This window comes from Meleagris gallopavo, chromosome 1 (assembly GCF_905368555.1).
Source record: "Meleagris gallopavo chromosome 1, MGAL_WU_HG_1.1, whole genome shotgun sequence".
Taxonomy (NCBI): domain Eukaryota; kingdom Metazoa; phylum Chordata; class Aves; order Galliformes; family Phasianidae; genus Meleagris; species Meleagris gallopavo.
Genome location: NC_139404.1, coordinates 166,952,768 through 166,973,124, shown reverse-complemented (window position 1 = coordinate 166,973,124; position 20,357 = coordinate 166,952,768). Strand labels below are relative to the sequence as shown.

At 41.6% G+C, this 20,357-nt stretch overlaps 1 protein-coding gene across 3 annotated transcripts in view; it reads left to right on the top strand.

Moving 5' to 3' along the window:
• Positions 1-20,357, top strand: part of CAB39L (calcium binding protein 39 like) — a 48,202-nt gene that overhangs the window by 23,387 nt on the left and 4,458 nt on the right. For all 3 annotated transcript variants that reach the window (XM_085215874.1, XM_085215875.1, XM_085215873.1), the window contains 5 exons: positions 2,311-2,429; positions 8,227-8,395; positions 12,270-12,329; positions 13,851-13,916; positions 14,548-14,691. In XM_085215874.1, the coding sequence (XP_085072000.1) occupies positions 2,311-2,429; positions 8,227-8,395; positions 12,270-12,329; positions 13,851-13,916; positions 14,548-14,691 (558 nt within the window). The remainder of the gene's footprint in view (positions 1-2,310; positions 2,430-8,226; positions 8,396-12,269; positions 12,330-13,850; positions 13,917-14,547; positions 14,692-20,357) is intronic.

The window sequence follows — 20,357 nt, the reverse complement described above, 5'->3', positions numbered from 1 at the left end:
TGAACCTCAATGGCTATTCAGAGGAGACAGATCAGGGTTAATACTCCCACTTAGTTTGTGCTCTGCCTTTTGCTGAAGTCTGATTTCATTTGTGTTTCATCTGCCAGTACTGCAGTAAGTATGGGGTACCTACACATGCTTAGGGGATGTTGTCATGTCCTTGCATATCTCTGTCATGCATCTATTGAAAATGGAGGTTTATTGCTTCTGTCACTCAGAAAACAATATACATGCAGTATTGCTAATAATACTGAAATGAATCACTGAAGTTGGACCTGTAAGAACCTGGAATCAAGATCAGATTCTATCTTTGAAAATTTGGAACATGAACTTCATCGTTGAACTTTGAAGAACAAAGGCAATTATGCATTCCAGAAAAGTCAATTTTTTAAAAATTTCTAACTGTAAGCCTAAAGGTTCACAAGCTATAAAATCCATAAAGGAGACTGGTGACATTGGAAGTTTTCCCTTACTTTATCTTGAGATAGGAGCAAAATTACAGTGTGTGTATATATGTGTGTATATGTGCATATATATATATTTATATATATGTATATATGCAGTTTGTTACTTATATGATGGCATCTTTTTTGTTGTTGTTGTTCTGGCCTTCTCTCTCTGCTGCCTTATCGTGTGTTCCAGTTGTCATATGTATTTCATTATAAGGCAAGCTCAAATTGCAGATCCAAGTGAAAAGCACTGCAGAAGTATTCCTACAATTTTTATGGTTGTCTGATGATGAGAGAAGTCTGCCTTGGTTTCCTCCCTGCCTCCATTTTTCTAAAAAGAATCCAGAGAGACCAACTTCTCTCACGATCACTGGTCTCTGGAGAATATGCTGCTATTGGATGTAATGCAACAGTACACCTAATATTGAGTAACTAATGTAAAATTTGGTGTAGCAGAGAGAATCGCTTGTTTTTTTGGCCATTTTTCTCTCTCCTCTTTCAACAGCTCTTCTCTTTCTGAATTGTTTTCATTTTGGATTAACTGCTAAAGCCACTGGGGATCATGGGATTCCAGACATACGTTATGGGTGTTGTAAAGAGAGGGGAGAATGTGGCATCTTTATAAAGAGTAAGCTTAACAGAAAGAGTGTCCAAGGGTCGAAAGTGCTACAGACAAAGGCAGATGGACTGGCCTTGTCTGATTTGATCCTCTTGTTTAATTCCCTGAGTCCCAGAGTCTCCAAACCAGCTGGGTTGGAACTAGTAGGAAAGAATATTTTGTGTTACTCAGCAATGATTTATTTGTAGAGGTGAAACCAGGGAATTTTCCTCTGTGTGAAACTGTCTGCGTCTTGGCTTAAAATGTTCAATAATTTATTCGCCAAGGAATGTTTGTCCTCTCCAGACAGATCAATGAGCATGTAGAGATTATAAGTAACCTTTTGCTTGGGCTTGCCCTGTGCATAGTGACCCACTGTTTACTCAGTGCCTTGGTTACTGATCATTAGTGCAGCAGTCTCTCCCTTCTATTAGTTTCTCCCATCGATTCGTCTCTTGCAGCCATGGGAGAAAGCAGTGGGGGAGGAAGAGGACGGACTTACAATGGATTGGCAAACTGTAGGTGAATAAAACATAGTTTGGAAGGGTCTTCTGAAATGTTATGTGCAAGAAGTATTCAAAGACAAAAGATGACAGTACAGATGGGTGTAGGCCTAGGTACAGGAGAAAAGCAGGACGAAATTAAGGATCCTTCCCCTATTAGTTGTGGCTGAAGCTGAGATGTGTGTGACACAGCCTTTTTATCAGTACAGTTATTTCATTCCTCATGGTGAAATAATAAGTATAGTTTTAAATTTAATCCTGTTTTTCAGAACTATGTTCGTATTTGTGAAGATGACACTCAAATAATGAGAAGATTTAGCTTTATAAATCTAGACTGTGTTTTGTTGCACTTAGTGTACTAGCCTGATGACTTACATTTAGAGGCTGGGGAACAGTAATGCACACGGCAAAAGCACGTTTGGCTCAGGAAGTTGTTTGCCTTTTTTGGAATTTAATGTTTCTATATAAGAAAGCCAAGGAGTTGCTCAACAGAATAAGGAGGGTACACATTTTCATTTAGTGAAAAGAAAGGTATAAGTGTGTGTGTGTGGGGGGGGTTGGTAATCTTAAGAGCCACTCAAGGGAAGAAATCTTGTCACTGAAGAAAGAACAAGTGTGATGTATTGCGACTGTGGAGAGCCCCAGAAGGAGACAAGCCTGTTTTTGTTTTAAATTTAGTTTCCACTTTAAATAGAGATTATAGTGAATGGTCATTTGCTCATGTTTCTACAGTTGAAGAATTGTTTTTCTTCTTTAACAGGGTAAAAAGGATGTTTCCCAGATATTTAACAACATCCTGAGAAGACAAATTGGCACACGCAGCCCAACTGTGGAATACATTAGTGCCCATCCACATATCCTATTCATGCTTCTGAAAGGGTGGGTGCTTTAATTTGTCTTTAATTTCTGTTAAAGAGCATTGCCCGGAACATACTGGCATTGCAGCTGATCTACTTTCTCACTTTCTTTTTTATTTTCTAACAAGGATTTTCAGATTTTGTTCCAGATTTCTTGTTTTGTTTCTTTCATATTTACTTACTTGCTGCATCAATGTCTACTTTTTAATGACTGGATTATTTCATTCGGCCATTAAAACTTCATGTTGGAATAATTATGTGCTGCTTGTTTTTGATTGCTTACCATGTGACATGTACTTCAGTTCTTGCCCTAAACTAGTGTTGTTGACAACTGCTGAATTTCATTTAGACAGTCTTGCACTGCAGGAGGGAATTATACTGGTGTCTGTGAATAACTGGAGTCATATGCTGGACCACCATGGGGTAGAACACAAAGAAGCAAGAATGCATAAAACAAATAGATGGCAGGATTCTCAAATGCTTGTAGCCACATGCGAATGTCAACTTTAAATTAATTCAGTAATTAACTTCACATCTTTCAGCATGAAATCTTTTTTTTCTTGTAACCTCTGTGGTCGTAAGTGCTGAGTAATAAGGTGGTGGTTCCCAAGGTAAGTCAGCCAAGGAGAGGGAGTAGGCTGCAGCATGGAGAGGACATCAGCTATAGTTGTGATCAGGAATGCACAAACTGCCTAAAACTCTTGAGGTTTTTGTCCCCTCTGTGTGACCAACAGTGCCTCCCATTTAGCAAGAATCTTTGCTTTTCCAACCCTTACAGTCTACTGTTTTCTGTAGTTTACTTTTGGCTTTAGATTTTTGTTTATTTTCCTCTGAGGAAAGGGGAATGTATGTGATGTGGATTGAAGAACTGATATAGAAATAAGAGCATTTAGTAGCTGATCATTGTGAAACAACGTAGACTGTCATAGCAGTTATCTTGGTACATACAAGAACTGTGTTACAGGCCTTTTAAGCTGATGGTGGTTAAAAGAATGATTTTTTTCAAAAATATCTTTCTTGCTCTTGAGGCTTAAGATTGGCATTTTTACTGTTTGCTCCACAATCAGTATGAAGAAAATACTTGAGCCATATCTAAGATTTGAGCATAATGAGAATGCAGCCCCAAGGGTAAAATCCCTTCCAGCTGGCCTCCCCCTCTGCCAAGGGCAGACCTGAACAAGTGAGCCTGGCCTCTCCTGGAGTCAGGGGAAACAGGCATGTCTGCAGCATGAGCCCTCTAAACTGGCTATTTGCTTCAAAACTGGCAACAGCCCAATGCAGCTGAGCAGGAAAATACAAGTAATCAAGTGAACTAATTTCTATCAGGGATTTAAGGGAGGCTGAACCTGTCATTGAAGGTGGCAGTGTCAAAAGTCTTGCTTGATGAGATAGCAAGAGGTCCTGGTCTGATCTGCTGCTTTTCCCACCAGCAGGGTAGGGGGGAGGCAGGGCAGGTCACTCTTCTGAACTAGGTCTTGCTCATACAAGTATTGTGATTAATCATGATTTCACTTTAATTTTGAAACTCTAACTTGTTTTTTGTTACTAGGCACCAGCATCTTTGAAAAGGAATAGTTTATGGAGTTTGGTCTCATTTGCTCATTAAAATTCAACATTTATATAAACCTCAAACTGTTTATTTCGGGAGTGTGATGATCACACTGATGATCCTTCTAGTACCTAAAGGGAGCCTATAAACAGGAGGGGAGTCAACTCTTGACAAGGGTAGATAATGCCAGGACAAGGAGAGGACAAGGCTGGTGGCCCTGCATGTGGCTGGAGACTGGAGCTTGATGGTCCTTGAGGTCCCTTCCAACCAAAGTCATTCTATGATTTGAGGATCTATGATCATTCTCTCAGTCATTGTTATGTTGTACAACTGTTTTCCATTTCATGTAGAGATGCAATCATTTTCTTCCCTCTTTGTCTTTTTTATTTCCTCCTCTCTTTTTCACTTATTTTCTTCTTGCACGTTATATGTGCATCTCTACCATATGTCTCAGCTTTATTTCAAGTTAGAAAATATTTTTGGATTGTGTCCCAGATATTCTTTGGCATCTGTAGCAACCAAGAATATTAAAATGATAGTAAAAAAAAAATTGTTTTGCATATGTGCTGCTGACAGACACTCCACTGTGGGTGACTGAGCCAGTGGGTACATTTATGTGCTTTTTAGAGATGTGTACAGAAGTGTGCTGTGTTAGTTTGGATCTCTGGCTCCTTCCTGACATCTTGACTATCTCTCTGCAGCACTGCACTGTATCAGAAGTGCTATTTCTCAGATTTTTCATTAGAAAGTGCTGTTGGATTCTTTCAGAAGATGGCCCTATCGATCACTGGTGATAGCTGAAAAGTAGCTGTGTAATGATGTCTTACCTAACATACACAGGTCCACTGCCAGGGCTGCCTGAAAATGGCACTTCAAATACATGCCTGAAACAAGGGCACGGCCCCCTGTGTGCTTGCTGCATGCAGGCAATGGTGAGACTGGGAAACACATACTTAATGGGAGGCATTGCCATTTGACAGTGTTACTTGAGGGTGTGCTTTCATGTTTATTTAATGCTAAGTGGAATACATTAAATCTGCTTAAAAGAAAGGAAAGTAGATTTGGCTTGCTTGTACCATTTAATGTTTGTTATATGACATTGTTTGGAGAGGAAAAAAAATATTTCAACCATGGCTGTAGAAGAAACAGCCTGGAACTGTTGTGAAGACTAGTCATTGTTTTGCTTGTATTGGATGCAAAATTTCCTCTGCCCCCTGACAGTCGGTTCACAAGAGTATCAACAAAAGGTTGCTTTTTTCACTGCATAATGTGAGCTCTGTTGAGTGGGAAGGATCCTGAATCAGAGCTCCCTCCCAGTACTTCCTGCCTAATACTCCAGTGGCACTACCACTTTGAGGTAATTGTTCCTACCTTTTTTTTAGCCCTCGCTTTATTTCTTGGCTACTCCCTCCCAGATTTTGAGCTTCAGAAAAACATGCGGTGCATAGTTTACTACTATTATTTTTTGGGAGAGGTAGGTTAATTGACTTCGCTGCATGAGGACTTGTGCTAATAGCACCTTCTGTATGAGCAGGCTTTGTGTATCAATAGGAATTTTAACAGAATCACAGAATGGCCAGGGTTGGAAGGGACCTCAGGGATCATGAATCTCCAACCCCCCTGCCACATGCAGGGCCACCAACCTCCACATTTAATACTGGACCAGGCTGCCCAGGGCCCCATCCAACCTGGCCTTGAACACCTCCAGGGACGGGGCATCCACAACCTCTCTGGGCAACCTGTTCCAGCACCTCACCACTCTCTCTGTAAAGAACTTAATTAGAACTTAAATAACTTAATTTCAGATGAATGTAATGTTTGGTATATAGAGTATCTGATATATTTAGGCCAAATTTGACCCAAGTCTTTCTTTGGTGTCAGAGTATTGCACTAGCTCGGAAATAATTTGGTCCTTTATAAGTTAAAATATTTTCCCTTTTTAGTACAGTGACTACAGCAGACTTGAAGTTCATGGCTCTGCTTTTGTTGTTTTGTTGTTTCTCACAAGTTAGAAATGCATAAGACCGTTTGTGAATATCTGTCATGTCACATACAGTTTCTAAAGTATTCAGTCACTGCCCTGACTTGTGATGATCTCTTCATATCACAGTGAAGTTAAGGTTATACTGGTGTACCGTCTGGAGTTGCAGAATTCCCCTTGAGTTTTTCTAAGGACAAGCTCAAGCTATGTTATTTAGCAAGGAGAAAAGAATAGAGCTGTCTGCCCTGACCTTCAGTCTTCCAGGCTTGATGTCTTTGTGATTTATTTCATTGTGCATCCATACCTTGTACCATCTTCTGCACTAGTAGAATTCCCTTTGCACCAAGATGCATCTCTGCTCTTAGACTGGCCTCTTTCAGCCTCCACAATAAATGTTCTGAAATATCCCGAGTCCATTATTTCTTTTTCTGGTTGCCCTCTGTAGTCAGTATGTGGGGATTTCTTCAGGTTGTAAGTTCAGCTGAACAAAAGAGAACTGCATACAGTCACAATTGCTCATTAGAAGAGCATCTCTGTCATTCCTCGCTGGTGGCTTGCATGGAAATATGGCTGCAGATGACGTGCTAGTTATGACCAGGCAGCCTGTCAACTTCTTCCAGGCATATTCCAGGAGCCAAGCCCAACTTCCCTCGCTTATGTGAGCAGTCAAAGGTCCATAACCCAGCTCTAGATAATGGAGCGTTTGACTAAGAATGACTTTGTTGATGCTCGTGTTTTAAAAAGTTATTGTGCTGGAAACAATGTAATTTGCTTTTATTCCAACCATAATATTTCTTAGCCAAGTATTAAATATTTTCCTGGCTGCGCTCCTAGGAGCAGCTCCGCCTCTTTCTGCTTGAAAATTAGTAATTCCTGCTAATGGGTAAGAGGGGAGGTGTGCCTTAACAGAAAGTAGTAACCAGTGTGTGTTGTCTGAAGAGTTGTAAGTTTAGGGTTGCAAATGCTTCCCAAAAGGAAACAAGCAGGGGCTTGACTTTTGCATCTACTTGAGGGTGGGAAGTTTCATTTGCCTTTTTGGAATAGCAGTTCATTTTTCATTAAGCTAACTATTGTTGACATCAGGTTGAAATATGCAGCTCTGGTATGCTCTCAGAACACTACAATTCTTTTAAATTGCATGTTGGTGGTAAATTTGAGGGCCCACTCACTCACAGCACAGATGGCATTTTGTCTTTTTTCTTTTTTTTTTTTTTCCCTTTTGGCCTAGCGCTAGGAATTAATTGTGCAAAGGAAAAATGATGCTGATAAGCTCTGTGTGATAATACACAGTCCTGATATAGTATAACCAGCTTATTGAAACAGAGTGTGCTTTCTGTCCCTTGAACTTCGTCACTTCCACATGACTGAATATTGCTGGAAGAAGTTCATTTTAAGTCCTCCTGACTGTTAGATTGCATTCTTTTTTTTTTTTTTTTTTTTTCCTTCTTCTAAATTGTTTCTAACAGTTTTGTTTTGGATTCATTTCAGCGTTAAAAACATCAAGACTTTATTTAGAGAGGAGATTATCTGAATTTCTACCCTAACCCCCCTGCCTCCCTTTCCAAGAGAGGTGTGCCAGCTCCTCTCTGTGATGATGCCTGTGCCATAGTGGGATTGTAACCTGAGGCACAAACTCCTGAATAAACCCTCAGCCTCTGCTTAGTGTGTGTGTGGGAGGGAGGGAGTTAAGCAGAATTCCTCCTAAACTGCAGGAAAGGTCTTCAGGGCTGGAAAAGCTTAATCATACTGTCTTTGGAAACTCTTCCTACCTTCCTTATTAGACATTAATATTCTGGAAAGATGCTTTCTAGAAGAGTGGGAGTTGATGGATTGTCATGAGGTGTTGTGTTTTTTTGTTTGTTTTTTTTTTTTAATAAACTGAGGAGTTCAGTACTACATCTGAAAAGGGAAATTATTATATCGAATGGGTTTTGCTTTCTCATAAATCCAAGGGAGTAAAGGAATTCTAATGAAACCTTATGCACTCTACATGTAGTTTCTTCACGGAGAGGAGGTGTAATGGACGTTCATGCTGAAATGTGCATTGGCTTGTGAAGACAGAAGTTTGCAATGGGGAGTGCTGAGAGCCTTATTTGTGTGTATGCTACTACATTGTGAGCTGCTCTCCTGAAGCTGGACGCAGTACTCTCATTGGGAAAGACTGTGTGTGTGCTGTATCCACTCTGGCACATATATATCCTATGCTACAAGTTTCCCTGGTGCTATAAGATTGCCTGTTTATTTTTGTTCTTCTGTGTTTGATCTTTTTTATTTCCTTTCATTTTCCAGCTATGAATCCCCAAATATTGCCTTACGCTGTGGAATTATGCTGAGGGAGTGCATCCGGCATGAACCATTGGCCAAAATCATACTTTTTTCAGAACAGTTCAGAGACTTTTTCAAGTATGTGGAAATGTCAACATTTGATATAGCATCTGATGCCTTTGCTACGTTCAAGGTAATTTATTTGATACCTGTATCTTACTGTCATGTCAAAAATGGATTCCATCAGTAGCGATAGTTGAATATCGTATTGCCTTTAAACTGAATGGATTTTTCATTGTTCAGTAAGGAGTATAATTAGTCCTTGGTAAGCTTGTAACAGGATTCACAACAGTGATTAAGTCTGCACAGATTTATATTTCACTAATGTTCTTCATCTTGATGCCCCAAGGCCCTTAATGCAACCATTTAAAACTCAAATTAATCATGCATTACATACAGTTCTTGTGGAATGCATAGCCTTTCTTCGTTCCCTAGCCTTCCCCAAATTAAAACTGCTACCCGTCATGACCACAAACAACCAACAGAAGGAATCATTTAAAATTCACTTTTGAAACCCTCTAATTGTTGCTGACCCTTGTCAGCTTGAGAATTGAGTTTAGCCTAATGCTGTGCTCCGGATAATTATTTTTACATGTTTGCATGATTACATTTGTGACACATGAGTTAGTGCAAGGACTGTACTGAGGAGAGCCAAGTAGGTAAAAGTATCATGGAGGCGTGCACTGGAGGAAGGCCTTGGTGTTACAGTGACCCTAGTTTGTGTGGTGGTGTAGGGAATTCTGTCTTTTGACCCCAGTTGTGCTGAAAGTTTGGAAAGGCAGATCAAAGGAGAGGCTTCATGGAGCTCTTCCAGTCACAACTAAAACACTGCCACCTTCTTATGTGCAAGTGACAAAGAGCTTAATTGTACCCATGAATGTGAAGGAGCTCTAGCAAGGCCCAGCTGCCATTTCCCAGAGGCTTCCTGACAGGTGTGAAGCTGCTGGGGACAATCTGTGGGTCCTCTCAGTGCAGCAGGGGTGGACCAAAAGCAGGAGGCAGGGTTTGCCTTTCACTGCAGCACTGAATGCTGGGACCATGTGAACTACATTCTGTATCTAGTCTGTGTTTGTATTAAAAGTGGAGCTGGGAGAAGGTTGCCAGATTTTGTGGAATTTGTATATGACCATCATCTTTCCTGCACGGAGCTAATACAGTTTTTAAGCACAATTTGGTGCCTATGGGCAAAATATGCAGGGAAGATTGGTTTATTTCTGAATAATAACTTAAGCTAGAGAAAATTCTTTTCAGGTAAAGAATAATCTAGATATAGACATAACTTTTTCCCCCCGTCATTGGGTTCTTTGCTGTCATAGAAACAAGTTGTTCATTCTTTCCTCTCAAAGCTAATTAGAAACATGATTAGATAGACCTAACTTAGGAGTATCTGTAAGGAATGTCATTTTGGCAATTTACCACATACTGAGATCTGGCCTCAGTTTCACTGATGGAATATATTGAAGATTTCCACAGTGGAAATAATGTTGTGTTCGTAAGTAATGAGTTCTGCTGGATGACCAGTCCAAACAACCCCTTAAAACAATTAGAAGATAACTGCTGTTGAATAAGTTGTGCTGTTGTTGTGTCCCCCCAGGAGGGAGGTGGGATGTGGACACGGGTCAGTTAAGCTAAGACAGGGACTAGAGACTGCTGCAGTTCCCCCAAGGCAGGAGGGATTGGTCATCCTTCATGGATCTGCAGCTGTGGAACTTATTTCTGTCCCTTGTGATCTAAGTGTATTTTTAGCAGGGTTTAAAAATAGAGTTTCTACATCCTCACGTGCATTAGAAAGAGAGAGAAGTATGAGAGCAGTTGTTAGGTCAGAAATCACCTCTTAAAATGCTTGTAGCAAGTCAGTAAACTGCATTTTGTTTTAAATTACCTTTTAGCACCTGATAGATACCCAGTTCTGGAAATAAACCAGCTGCTCATCACCTTCTATTTGACCATTACTCTAAATAACTGGAACAGAAAGAAATGATGTGGAAGCAGTTGAATCATGAAATGTGGGGCTACCTTATTTCTAATAGCATAACAATCAGTGCTACAATCACTTACTGAGTGGATTGCTGAGCTCAGTGCTCTCAGTTCTGTTTCCCACATTGGCTTTGTAGTGTTGCCACCAGGGTGTCTGATAGAGAGCTGAAAGTCTTCAACAGTCTGTGCACCAGAGGAGGATTTAGTTAAATGTGAGTTAAAGTTTGGGGGAATTTATAGTAGGAAAGTGTTGCAATTTTTAATGATGTTGAGATGTACTTCTGAATGAAACTCAGCCAGGTACATGGCAGAGGGGAAGTAGAGCTGCTCAAAACGCAGAGGAAAACAGCTTGTATTTACAGTCAGCTATGGGGAGGGTGGAGATAGTGCTGGCTGAATACTGCTGCTCCACGCTACCTTGTGATTTCCTATGAGAAACTCATTTTGGATTATATTCCATTTGTGCCCCCTATTGAAAAATGTTGTATTTGCTTCATAAGTGCCTGCATCAAAGCTTTTGAATCACATTTCTTGTGCTCAGCCTTTTAAGCTGGTAAAATTGCAATCTTGCTAAACAGAGGAATATTTTATAAAAATAATGTACTGGGTTTTATAACGCTCTGTTTTCCACTTATAATTGATGGTAAAAATAAATTAAAGGATTAGTATGCAAAGGATTGCTTTTGTTTGTTATGCTGCAGAGGATGTGGGTGGTGCATCTACATCAGCTTCAGTCACTGGATAAGGAAGCCAAGGAAAAGTTGATGAAAAAGATATCAGAAACTGGTTCACTGAAACAAACATAGAATCACAGAATGGCCTGGGTTGAAAAGGACCACAATGATCATCTCGTTTCAACCCCCCTGCTATGTGCAGGGTCACCAAGCACCAGACCAGGCTGCCCAGAGCCACATCCAGCCTGGCTTTGAACGCCTCCAGGGATGGGGCATCCACAACCTCCTTGGGCAACCTGTTCCAGTGCATCACCACCCTCTGTGTGAACAGCTTCCTCCTAATATCTAACCTAAACCTCCCCTGTCTCAGTTTAAAACCATTCCCCCTTGTCCTATCACTGTCCACCCTTGTAAACAGTCGTTCTCCCTCCTGTTTATATTCTTCCCTTCGAGTATTGGAAGGCCACAATGAGGTCTCCCTAGAGCCTTATCTTCTTCAAGCTAAAACATCCACTTGAATGGACTTCATCAGGCATTTATTGTTGTCACTGTTATGCTTTTAGAAAGGAAATAAGATAAAAATTAAACTTCAGTGCCTCAAACTGGTCACTTCAGTGATAGCATCCCAATTCTGGGGAAGAGATCGCTTTAATTTAAATTTGAATTAGTTATCCACCTTTCAGAATGAGATGATTCAGCTTCAGCTGTCTGAAGGCCTCTGCTACTGCCAAGCATGTCTTGTGCAGAATAACAGCCACAGAAGGAACTCATCCCACCTACCTTTCTGGAGGTGGAATGGCTGTGGAGGGAACCTGGATTGCTACTGTGGGTCTGGGCCTAACTTTTAGGTTTTAAGTAGGTCATATATATATCCTGTGGCTGAATTAGAGACTGCCTTGTTGCATTTTTGGAGATGAGCAATAGCAGTTGATCAAACTTACCATACTCTTCCTGTTGTGGGGCAGAATGGAGATAACTGTTGGTTATGGAACCAAAGCTGATCCCTCCGTAAAGAGTTGTTTTGCTTTTCTTTTTCCCCTCACCCCAGCTTATTGAAAGTACCGTACACAATGACCACAAAAAACAAAGGATGAGAGGAAGAAGGAATAGGAAGAATTTTAGAATAACTTAGTGTTCATTCTGTTAGCATTGACTGAATTCTCCTCCTGGTCCAAGTAGAAACAGAACAACTGAATTTCATGCAGTATTGTTTTTAAATGGTCTTTGTTTGATGGAAATCATGTTGGTGATAGCTTGTAAAAGATGATGTGCTCAGAATATTAAAGTATATTTGAGAATAAAGAGATGGTTAAATAAGCACACTCTCCAAGGTAGCCTTTCTGTGTTCTTTTCCAGGACTTGTTAACAAGGCACAAGTTGTTGGTAGCAGATTTTATGGAACAAAATTATGATACGGTGAGTACAAATGATAGGAGAACTTCATAAAATCTCTTCATGCTTAGCTGAAAGAAGCCTATTTTCACCAGTGGAGAATTTCATGCTCCGCATAAAATAGTTGAACAGGATTGCAAACTAAACATTGCTTTTACAAAATGTGGCATTTAAAATACAGGTACCCAAGCTACTCACACACACAGGAGGCAAATGCCAAGATTTCAAGGGAGTTCATAGCTTAAAAAAAAAGATTTATTCATTTCTGCATTCTGTTTCCTCATACGTAAACAGAACTGCAAAGTTAGTCAGTAGGTAGAGCGTAGAGAAAAAAATATTCATGTTTTTAAACAATTTTTTGGTATTCCAGAATTGATAGGATCATACTGGTATCATTTTGGGACAGAGGAGAAGAGTTACTGGGAGAAGTTTTTGCATGTCTGAAAGCAATATCCACTAATGCTGGACTAAGATGTCATTATTTGTCTTACCATCCAAAGTAATTTAATCCCTTGATTTCTTGCCATTTTTCACTTTGATTTTTTGTCCATGTTTTGAACCAAATGTTGGTCAGAAAAATTCCACTGCAGTCAAATTGGTCTGATACAGATAAAAGAATGAGACTGCAGGTTATGTTCTTATGTTACCTTAGGTATTCTTTATTTCACTGCCAAAAGAAAAGGAACGAAGACTATTTCTTTCATTCTAGAGTTACCAAGAAGGTTAAATAAAGATCAGGCTGATTACTGCAGGGTGATAAATGCAGCTCAACTGGAACAAAATTAGGTATCTGCTAATCTTTTCTCTGTTAGTACTGAAGGAGTACAGTGGAATAGTTTCCATTCAGTCCTTATTGAACATTTAAAATTGGAGGTAGAAATACAGATCATTAGGATTTTTCTCAGATAACAATGGGTTGGTTTGTTTGGTTGATGGCTTGCACGTACAGTAGCACTGCCACTCTTCTTGACCACAAGATTCCTTTCACCCAATGCTGCAAAAGCCAGAGTGCACCCTACTCCTTATGAATTTCGTCTGCAAATTGCTTTAACGATTTGGGGTGTTGAAGGCAGGTGGCACCTTGCAGAAGTGCTTTTGGCACCTGCCAGTTTGGGATGCAGCGTCTCCAATTTGGCATGTCCTATTAATTCACAGAGCAAGTCACAACCATGATATGAGTGAGTAGGTGTAATGTGCTGGACCCATGCGTCCTAGCAACAGGTTCACTCCCATAAAAGAAAGTTGTGGAAGCAGTGGCTGAATTCTGTCCTAGCTGGCTCGTACCACCTCCTCTTACATCCAGTGTGGTATCACTTTCTGTGGTATTTGGCAGATGAGTATTGCTGGACATTAATTCACTGTGTGATAGCAAACAAAGAAAAAAGGCTGCAAGAGCCAGGCCTGGCATTGCAGTGAAGTGTTAGAGGATGGCACTGCTGCTACTTCTGCTGCTCCTCTGTTGTGGGAAGAACTGGGAGAAAGGAATGGGGAGAAGGAAGGATGGACATGAACTGTGAATGCATTTGTGTTTTCTTGTTCGTCTAGATCTTTGAGGATTATGAAAAACTCCTTCATTCTGAGAATTACGTAACAAAGAGACAATCTCTGAAGGTAAAGTATGATTTCCTAGTGCTTTCCTTCTAAATTTGTATTCCAAGTTATGCAAAATATCAAAATGCATGTATGGCAATGAAGTAAACGTCCTTTCTAACAACAACAACCAAAAAAAAGAAATGCTTGAGGATGCTCTTCATACAGAGCACAAGAGCTTATTGTGAATTTCATTTCCTGAATCTGTGCTGAAGCATTGGACTGTTTCTATGGGATAAGCACCATTGTTTTTTCTCTGACCTCAAGTTTGTACTTCAATTCAGCACAAAAGTTAAAACAAACTTGGGAGTAACATCGTAGTTTATGTTTGTCTGTTGCTGCTGCAGCACTGAAATGCAGATGGGAACACATAGGTGTGTTCCTGTAATATCTCATTGAAATGAAGGGTGTCCTTGTGGGACAGTTGCACTATACTTGCTTCTCTTCTAGCTGGCTCATACCAGCTCTTATTACATTCAGTTCATATGTGGTAACCCCTCTATAAAGTTTGAAAGATGGGCATTAAGTAACTCACTACATGTTAACAGGCCTAGTTAATATGAGCAAACACTAAAGTATGCTGCTTTTATTTTCATTCAGAAATCACATGTTAAATAGAAAATGCGCTTTTATTTTGTAATTGTCTCTACAGCTGCTGGGTGAACTGATTCTAGACAGACACAACTTTGCCATCATGACAAAATATATCAGCAAACCAGAGAATCTAAAGCTGATGATGAACTTGCTCCGAGACAAAAGCCCCAACATTCAATTTGAAGCATTCCATGTGTTCAAGGTGAGCTAGCATGAGCTGTAAAGGTGGCAGACTTTCTTTTCTGCTCATAAAAGTGTCTTTCAAGGTGACCAAGAGAAAGCCTGGAAAAATAAGGCTAAAGGTTGAGGTTTACAGGCATGTCAAGCATCTAAGAATATCTTCCTTGAAGACCTTTACCATGCAACCTCTGTTTTCATACAGTCGTAGAATGACTTGGGTTGGAACGTACCTTAAAGATGTAGTTCCAATACCCTGCCATAGGCAGAGTTGCCCCCCACTAGGTCAGATTTTGCCTTCCTTCAGGTGAGTTCTAATGCAGCATCATTTCAAACTGTCTGAGGGTTGTCGCTCACACACTGATGAAGTGGATGGTAACAGTACCAAAATGCACTGCTTCTAGATACTGTTCAGGATCCTTTCCCCAGCTCTTCTGTAATTTTACCATGTGATTCTGGGTAAACATATTTAAAACAACAACAAATCCCCACAATGTCTTAAAACTCTTAGTTAAGATCGAAAGTAGATGGTACAAGTACTGTGCATCAGTGTGAAGGCAATTTGCTTTTAAAAATATTAGAAAGATTTGATAAATCTCGTTTGAAATGAGTTCAATCTTTCCATCCTTCTGCACTCATCATTAATAGAGTCTTAAATAATTACCAGACCCAAATAATGTCTTCCTTTTCTTTATGATCTTAGAATCTTAGAATTACTAAGGTTGGAAAAGACCTCCCAGATCATCCAGTCCAACTGTCCACCTACCAGCAGTACTTCCACATTAAACCATGCTCCTCAGTACAACATCAAAATGTTTCTTGAACACCTCCAGGGATGATGACTCAACCACTTCCCTGGGCAGCCCATTCCAGCACCTCATTGAATCTCCTCTGGCACAACTTCAGGCCATTCCCTCTAGTTCTGTTGCTAGTTATGCAGGAGAAGAGTCCGGCCCTCCCTTCAGGCAGTTGTAGAGAGCAATAAGGTCTCCCCTGAACCCCTCTTCTCCCGAAATGATTCATACTATATGGTGAAAAGATTACTGTTTGCTTCTCAAAAAAGTTCTCTGCTTTGGATCAGAGACTGAGTTGAATTGTTCCTATGCGAGGCTGCTTTTGGAATTGCCACAATAATATCAAATTATGTGAATGGAGTTGCTAATAATTTTTTAAAAAGGGGAACTGTGAGGGTATCCTCCCTCAGAATGGTTAGGAAAGGTTCCAGATCATGACAGAAGTCATGCTGTTGTGATAAAGTTGCTTCACCTGCTGTGCATTCACAGTGACAGGTGGAGTTTTGTAGTTCTGCCTTTTCTGCTTTGGCAAAAAGTTTTCAGATCTTCATTGTGTACAGCTCCTCCAAAAAACTTTTTATTTCTCTGCTCCCCCCAAAAAAAGTTTTGAACAAAATTAAAAAAGGAAAAAAAATCTCTCCTTGAAATAAGCTTGGTAAGCTGTTTCCTTGCTGATTTCCTCCATAGTCAGCAGAACCACCCATGAGTAACTTCTCCTTTCCAGGAGGTTTGTGGCTCCAGGGTATGAGAGCAATCAGGCTCAACTTGCAGCTTTGAGATACCTGTGGAGGGAGCGGTTCAGAGGACTATGTTCTGTTTGCCATTCTGTGAAGAAATGCCATATTTGTATGTATGAAACACATGAAACACATTCAGGACGTGCTGGTCCTGAATTAATGATAGGCTGGTCCTGAATTAATGATAGGCATGGCCTAGGCCTTGGGAAGAGCTGAATTTACTATTTTGAGAAAGGATTTTGAATAATTCAAAATGACTCCAGTGTGCAACTGTGTCACTCGTTGCTGTTGCTCCCATTCTGCCTTCCCATTCCTTCCTTCTCCTTTACTCACAGCTCATGTTGCATTTCCAATTACAATGCAGGGATTGTAGACTCAGCTTTGCTCAACCTCTTGCAGTTGCTACACCGTGGACATCATACTGAGCAAAATAAATAGTGCATGATGGTGACATTGTGTCTTTTCAGTTCAAAGCACCAAACTCTGTCCTCAGATACTATCCTCTGTGGGATGTTGCTGTGTTTTTCCAGCAGTACCCATTAACAGCATTAAAGCAGTGCCTTGTGCTATCTTGTATACGCAGTGTTCATTGTGTGGGAATTGCAGACTCAGAGAAGAACCCAATCGGCTGGAAATTGCTTGTTTACCACAGCAGCAGCACAGCAGAGTAACTGTAGAGGTAAAGCAAAGCTCCCTGACTGGGAGGGGCTGGCTTATCTGCATTCAGCTTCTCCCAGGTGGACAGGGGAGGTATAGAATATGTTATAGAAAATCCTGTTGTGAATTAGCTTTGTAGAGAAGGTCAGAGAAGAGTATTTTCCTCTGACTTCACTTTTCAAATTGAACTCTAATTGCTGGAGAACTAGAAAAGGAAATCCTTAAGTATTGAGGAGAATGGTAAAACAGTGCTCCATTCCTGTGCCTTGTTCTGCAGTGTCCCTGCTCACTGTTTCTGGGTTAGTGTCCCTGAGCCCAATTCTCTTATCAGCTGTAATGATTCTGTGCTAGTGTAATTGGGAGAAAACTCATCTCTTTAATCTCATAAATTTTAAATTGTGCCTGCATTTTTAGATTGTGCTCACAAAATACCTCTGCAGCCTGGTTGAAATTACAGCACACTGCCCGCAGTGATTTGAAATCGAAGGTCTGCTGAAAAGTGGGTATTGCTGTCCTGACTGAGATGCCAAAAGATTTAGGTTTAAATTTCCTGATGTAGATGTTTCACCAGTTAGACACCTTTGAAATGCAAAAGTGCTTGTTTTGTAAGCATTCGGGTTCTAACTCTCCTATGCTGCAGCCAACCTAAAAAAAAGAAAGAAAAGAGATGTGAGTCCATGAGGCAATTTCTAATGATTCAGAATTGTAAGAGAGACTGGAATGATGAACATCTCAAATGCAAAAATACTTGGCAGGTTGTTCGGTGGTGAAAATGCTGGTGCTCCTTTTTGCCCTAAGCACATTCTACTCATCTGGGGTGCTTTGAGTAGGAAATCGAGGATAGATAGTATCTTCTTGCAGTGCTTGCTTCCATTCTCCTCTCAGAAGATGCTTGATCTTCCTCCCAGCTTCTTCCTCCTCCTTCTGTTGCCGGAGCAAAATGGAGTTTCTGCCTTGCAGTATCACCCTGAAGGCTGTTGGATATACAAAGCTGGATGTCCCATGGGGTGTGTGTGGGGGGATTTGCCAGTATCTCATAGAATGTCTTGGGTTGGAAGGGATCCCAAACCCCATCCAATTCCAACACCCTGCCGTGGCCAGTGCCATCCAGCAGCTCAGGCTGCCTAGGGCCCCATCAGCCTGGCCTTGAGTGTCTCCAGGGTTGGGGCACCCGCAGCTCCTCTGGGCAGCTGTGCCAGGGTTTCACTACCTTCTCGGGGAAGAACTTCCCCTTGACATTTAACCTAAATCTCCCCTCTTTTATTTTAAAATCATTCCCACACTGACTTCCTGTGTAAAAATTTTACTCTCTTCCTGTTCATACGCTCCCTTCAAGTACCAGAAGGCTGCAATGAGGTCTTCCCAGAGCCTTCTCTTTTCCTGCCTCAACAAACCCAACTCCCTCAACTTTTCTTCATAGAAGAGGTGCTCCAGCCTTCTGATCATCTTTGTGGCCCTCCTCTGGGCCCACTCCAAGAGCTCCATGTCTTTCTTGAGCTGGAGGCCCCAGGCCTGGATGTATTACTGCAGATGGAGCCTCACAAGAGCAGAGGGAGACAATCCCTTCCCTCTCCCTGCTGGCCACACCTCTTTTAATGCAGCCCAGGGTACAGTTGACCACCTGGGCTTCAAGCACACAGCGCTGGCTCATGTTCAACTTTCCATCCACCATGACCCCCGAGTCCTTGGCCTGGCTCCTCTCAGTTCTTTCAGTCTGCATGTATCTGGGATTTCCCTGACCCACGTACCACACCTTGCACTTGGCTCTTTTGAACCTCATTAGATTCACACGGTTCCACTTTTCAAGTCTGCACGGGTACCTCTGGATGGCATCCCTCCCTTCTGTCATATCAACTGCACCACACAGCTTGGTATCATCAGCAAACCTGCTGAAGGTGCACTCAATCCCACTGTCTCTGTCACTGATAAAGATGTCCGAGTTCCAAGATGGGCCCGTGGACATAGAGTCATAGAGCCTTCCAATCAGATTATTGACTCCTTAGGAAAGGCTAACTCACCCCACCTTCTTTCTTCTCCTTCAGAAATAGCCCAGTGCGGTCCCCTGGAGCTGAGGGCTTTGGCAGGCACCAGCTCTCTCTGCACTGCTCCCGTGAAGAGGTGTCAGCCCTGAGCATTCACACTCCGACGAGCAAATGGTGGGGAAGGCTTTGCAGCTCCTTTGGTGGGTTTGTGAAGCTGTGAGCAGAGCCTTCTGCCTGCTTGCCCAAAGGGGAGAGCACAGCTTCAGATGTACACGAGTGAGGTACAGGTCACCGTGTTACCCAGTGCATTTACAGATAAAGGCTTAATGCAAACAAACAGGTTATTTTGAGGAAAACACCCTGGAGTAGCAAGTTGGGATTATGTAATCCTTGTTCTCAAGCAGACATATAGCAAGATATATTTTACTGTGTACATCTAAAAATAGAGTGAGTACACTGTGTTTTGTGACCTCGGTTTCGTTCCTCCATTCCCTTTCATGCGCATGCGGTGCTGCCTGCTGCAGCCTGCTCTGCACACAGGCACATAATGGGACTGTCCTGATTTTGTCCTCTGGGTTTAGCCTGAAGCCAGGTGTGTGGCAGTGTGTCCTTCTTGTCTCTGCTGGGCTCCCCGAGGATGGCGATGGCTGCTGGTTCATAGAATCATAGAATGGCCTGGGCTGAAAAGGACCACAATGATCATCTCATTTCAACCCCCCTGCTACGTGCAGGGCCACCAACCACCAGACCAGGCTGCCCAGAGCCACATCCAGCCTGGCCTTGAACGCCTCCAGGGATGGGGCATCCACAACCTCCTTGGGCAACCTGTTCCAGTGCGTCACCACCCTCTGAATGAAAAACTTCCTCCTAAGGAAGTGAGGGTAGATTCCCTAACTGAGTGATTTTGGTGTATGACTTCTCATGCAGAAGAGAGTAAGAGTTCCACTTCAGGAAAGTTTTTCTCAGTTGATTTTTCATTCCAGTCCTGTTAAATATATTCACTAAACAAAACTGTGCTGAAAGGGCTATTTTTAGGATTGGAATCTTTATATGAATACTCTTTGCTGTAGGTCTCTCGTGTATCAGAATTAAGTCCCTTACAATAAAGCCATGGGTGAAGGAGACTTTCCCTGAAGTGTTCTAGCTTCAGTGAAACCTCATTTCAGTGAAAATATCCCAGCAGGCATTCATGATTGCTGTTTACAGAGATTGATCTCCATCTTTATAACAATGCAGAGCTCTGAATGGGGGGCCCATTTACAAGCAGAACCATACAGGGGTCCCAATCCTGGGCTGTGTGAAGCTACTGAGTCAATACTTGCAGAATTGATTTTCTTTGCTTGGCTGTGGCATTGAGTGGCTTCTCAGGAATTGTCTGGTCCTCTAACTTTCTCTTTTTGCGAGTCCCCACCGACACTGAGCAGGACGGTCCGTCAGGGTGGTGTGTGTGAAGGTTCAGTCTGGCAGCTTTGCAAAGGGAAGACAATAATAATCCATAAGTAATCGAGCAGCGGGAGGAAC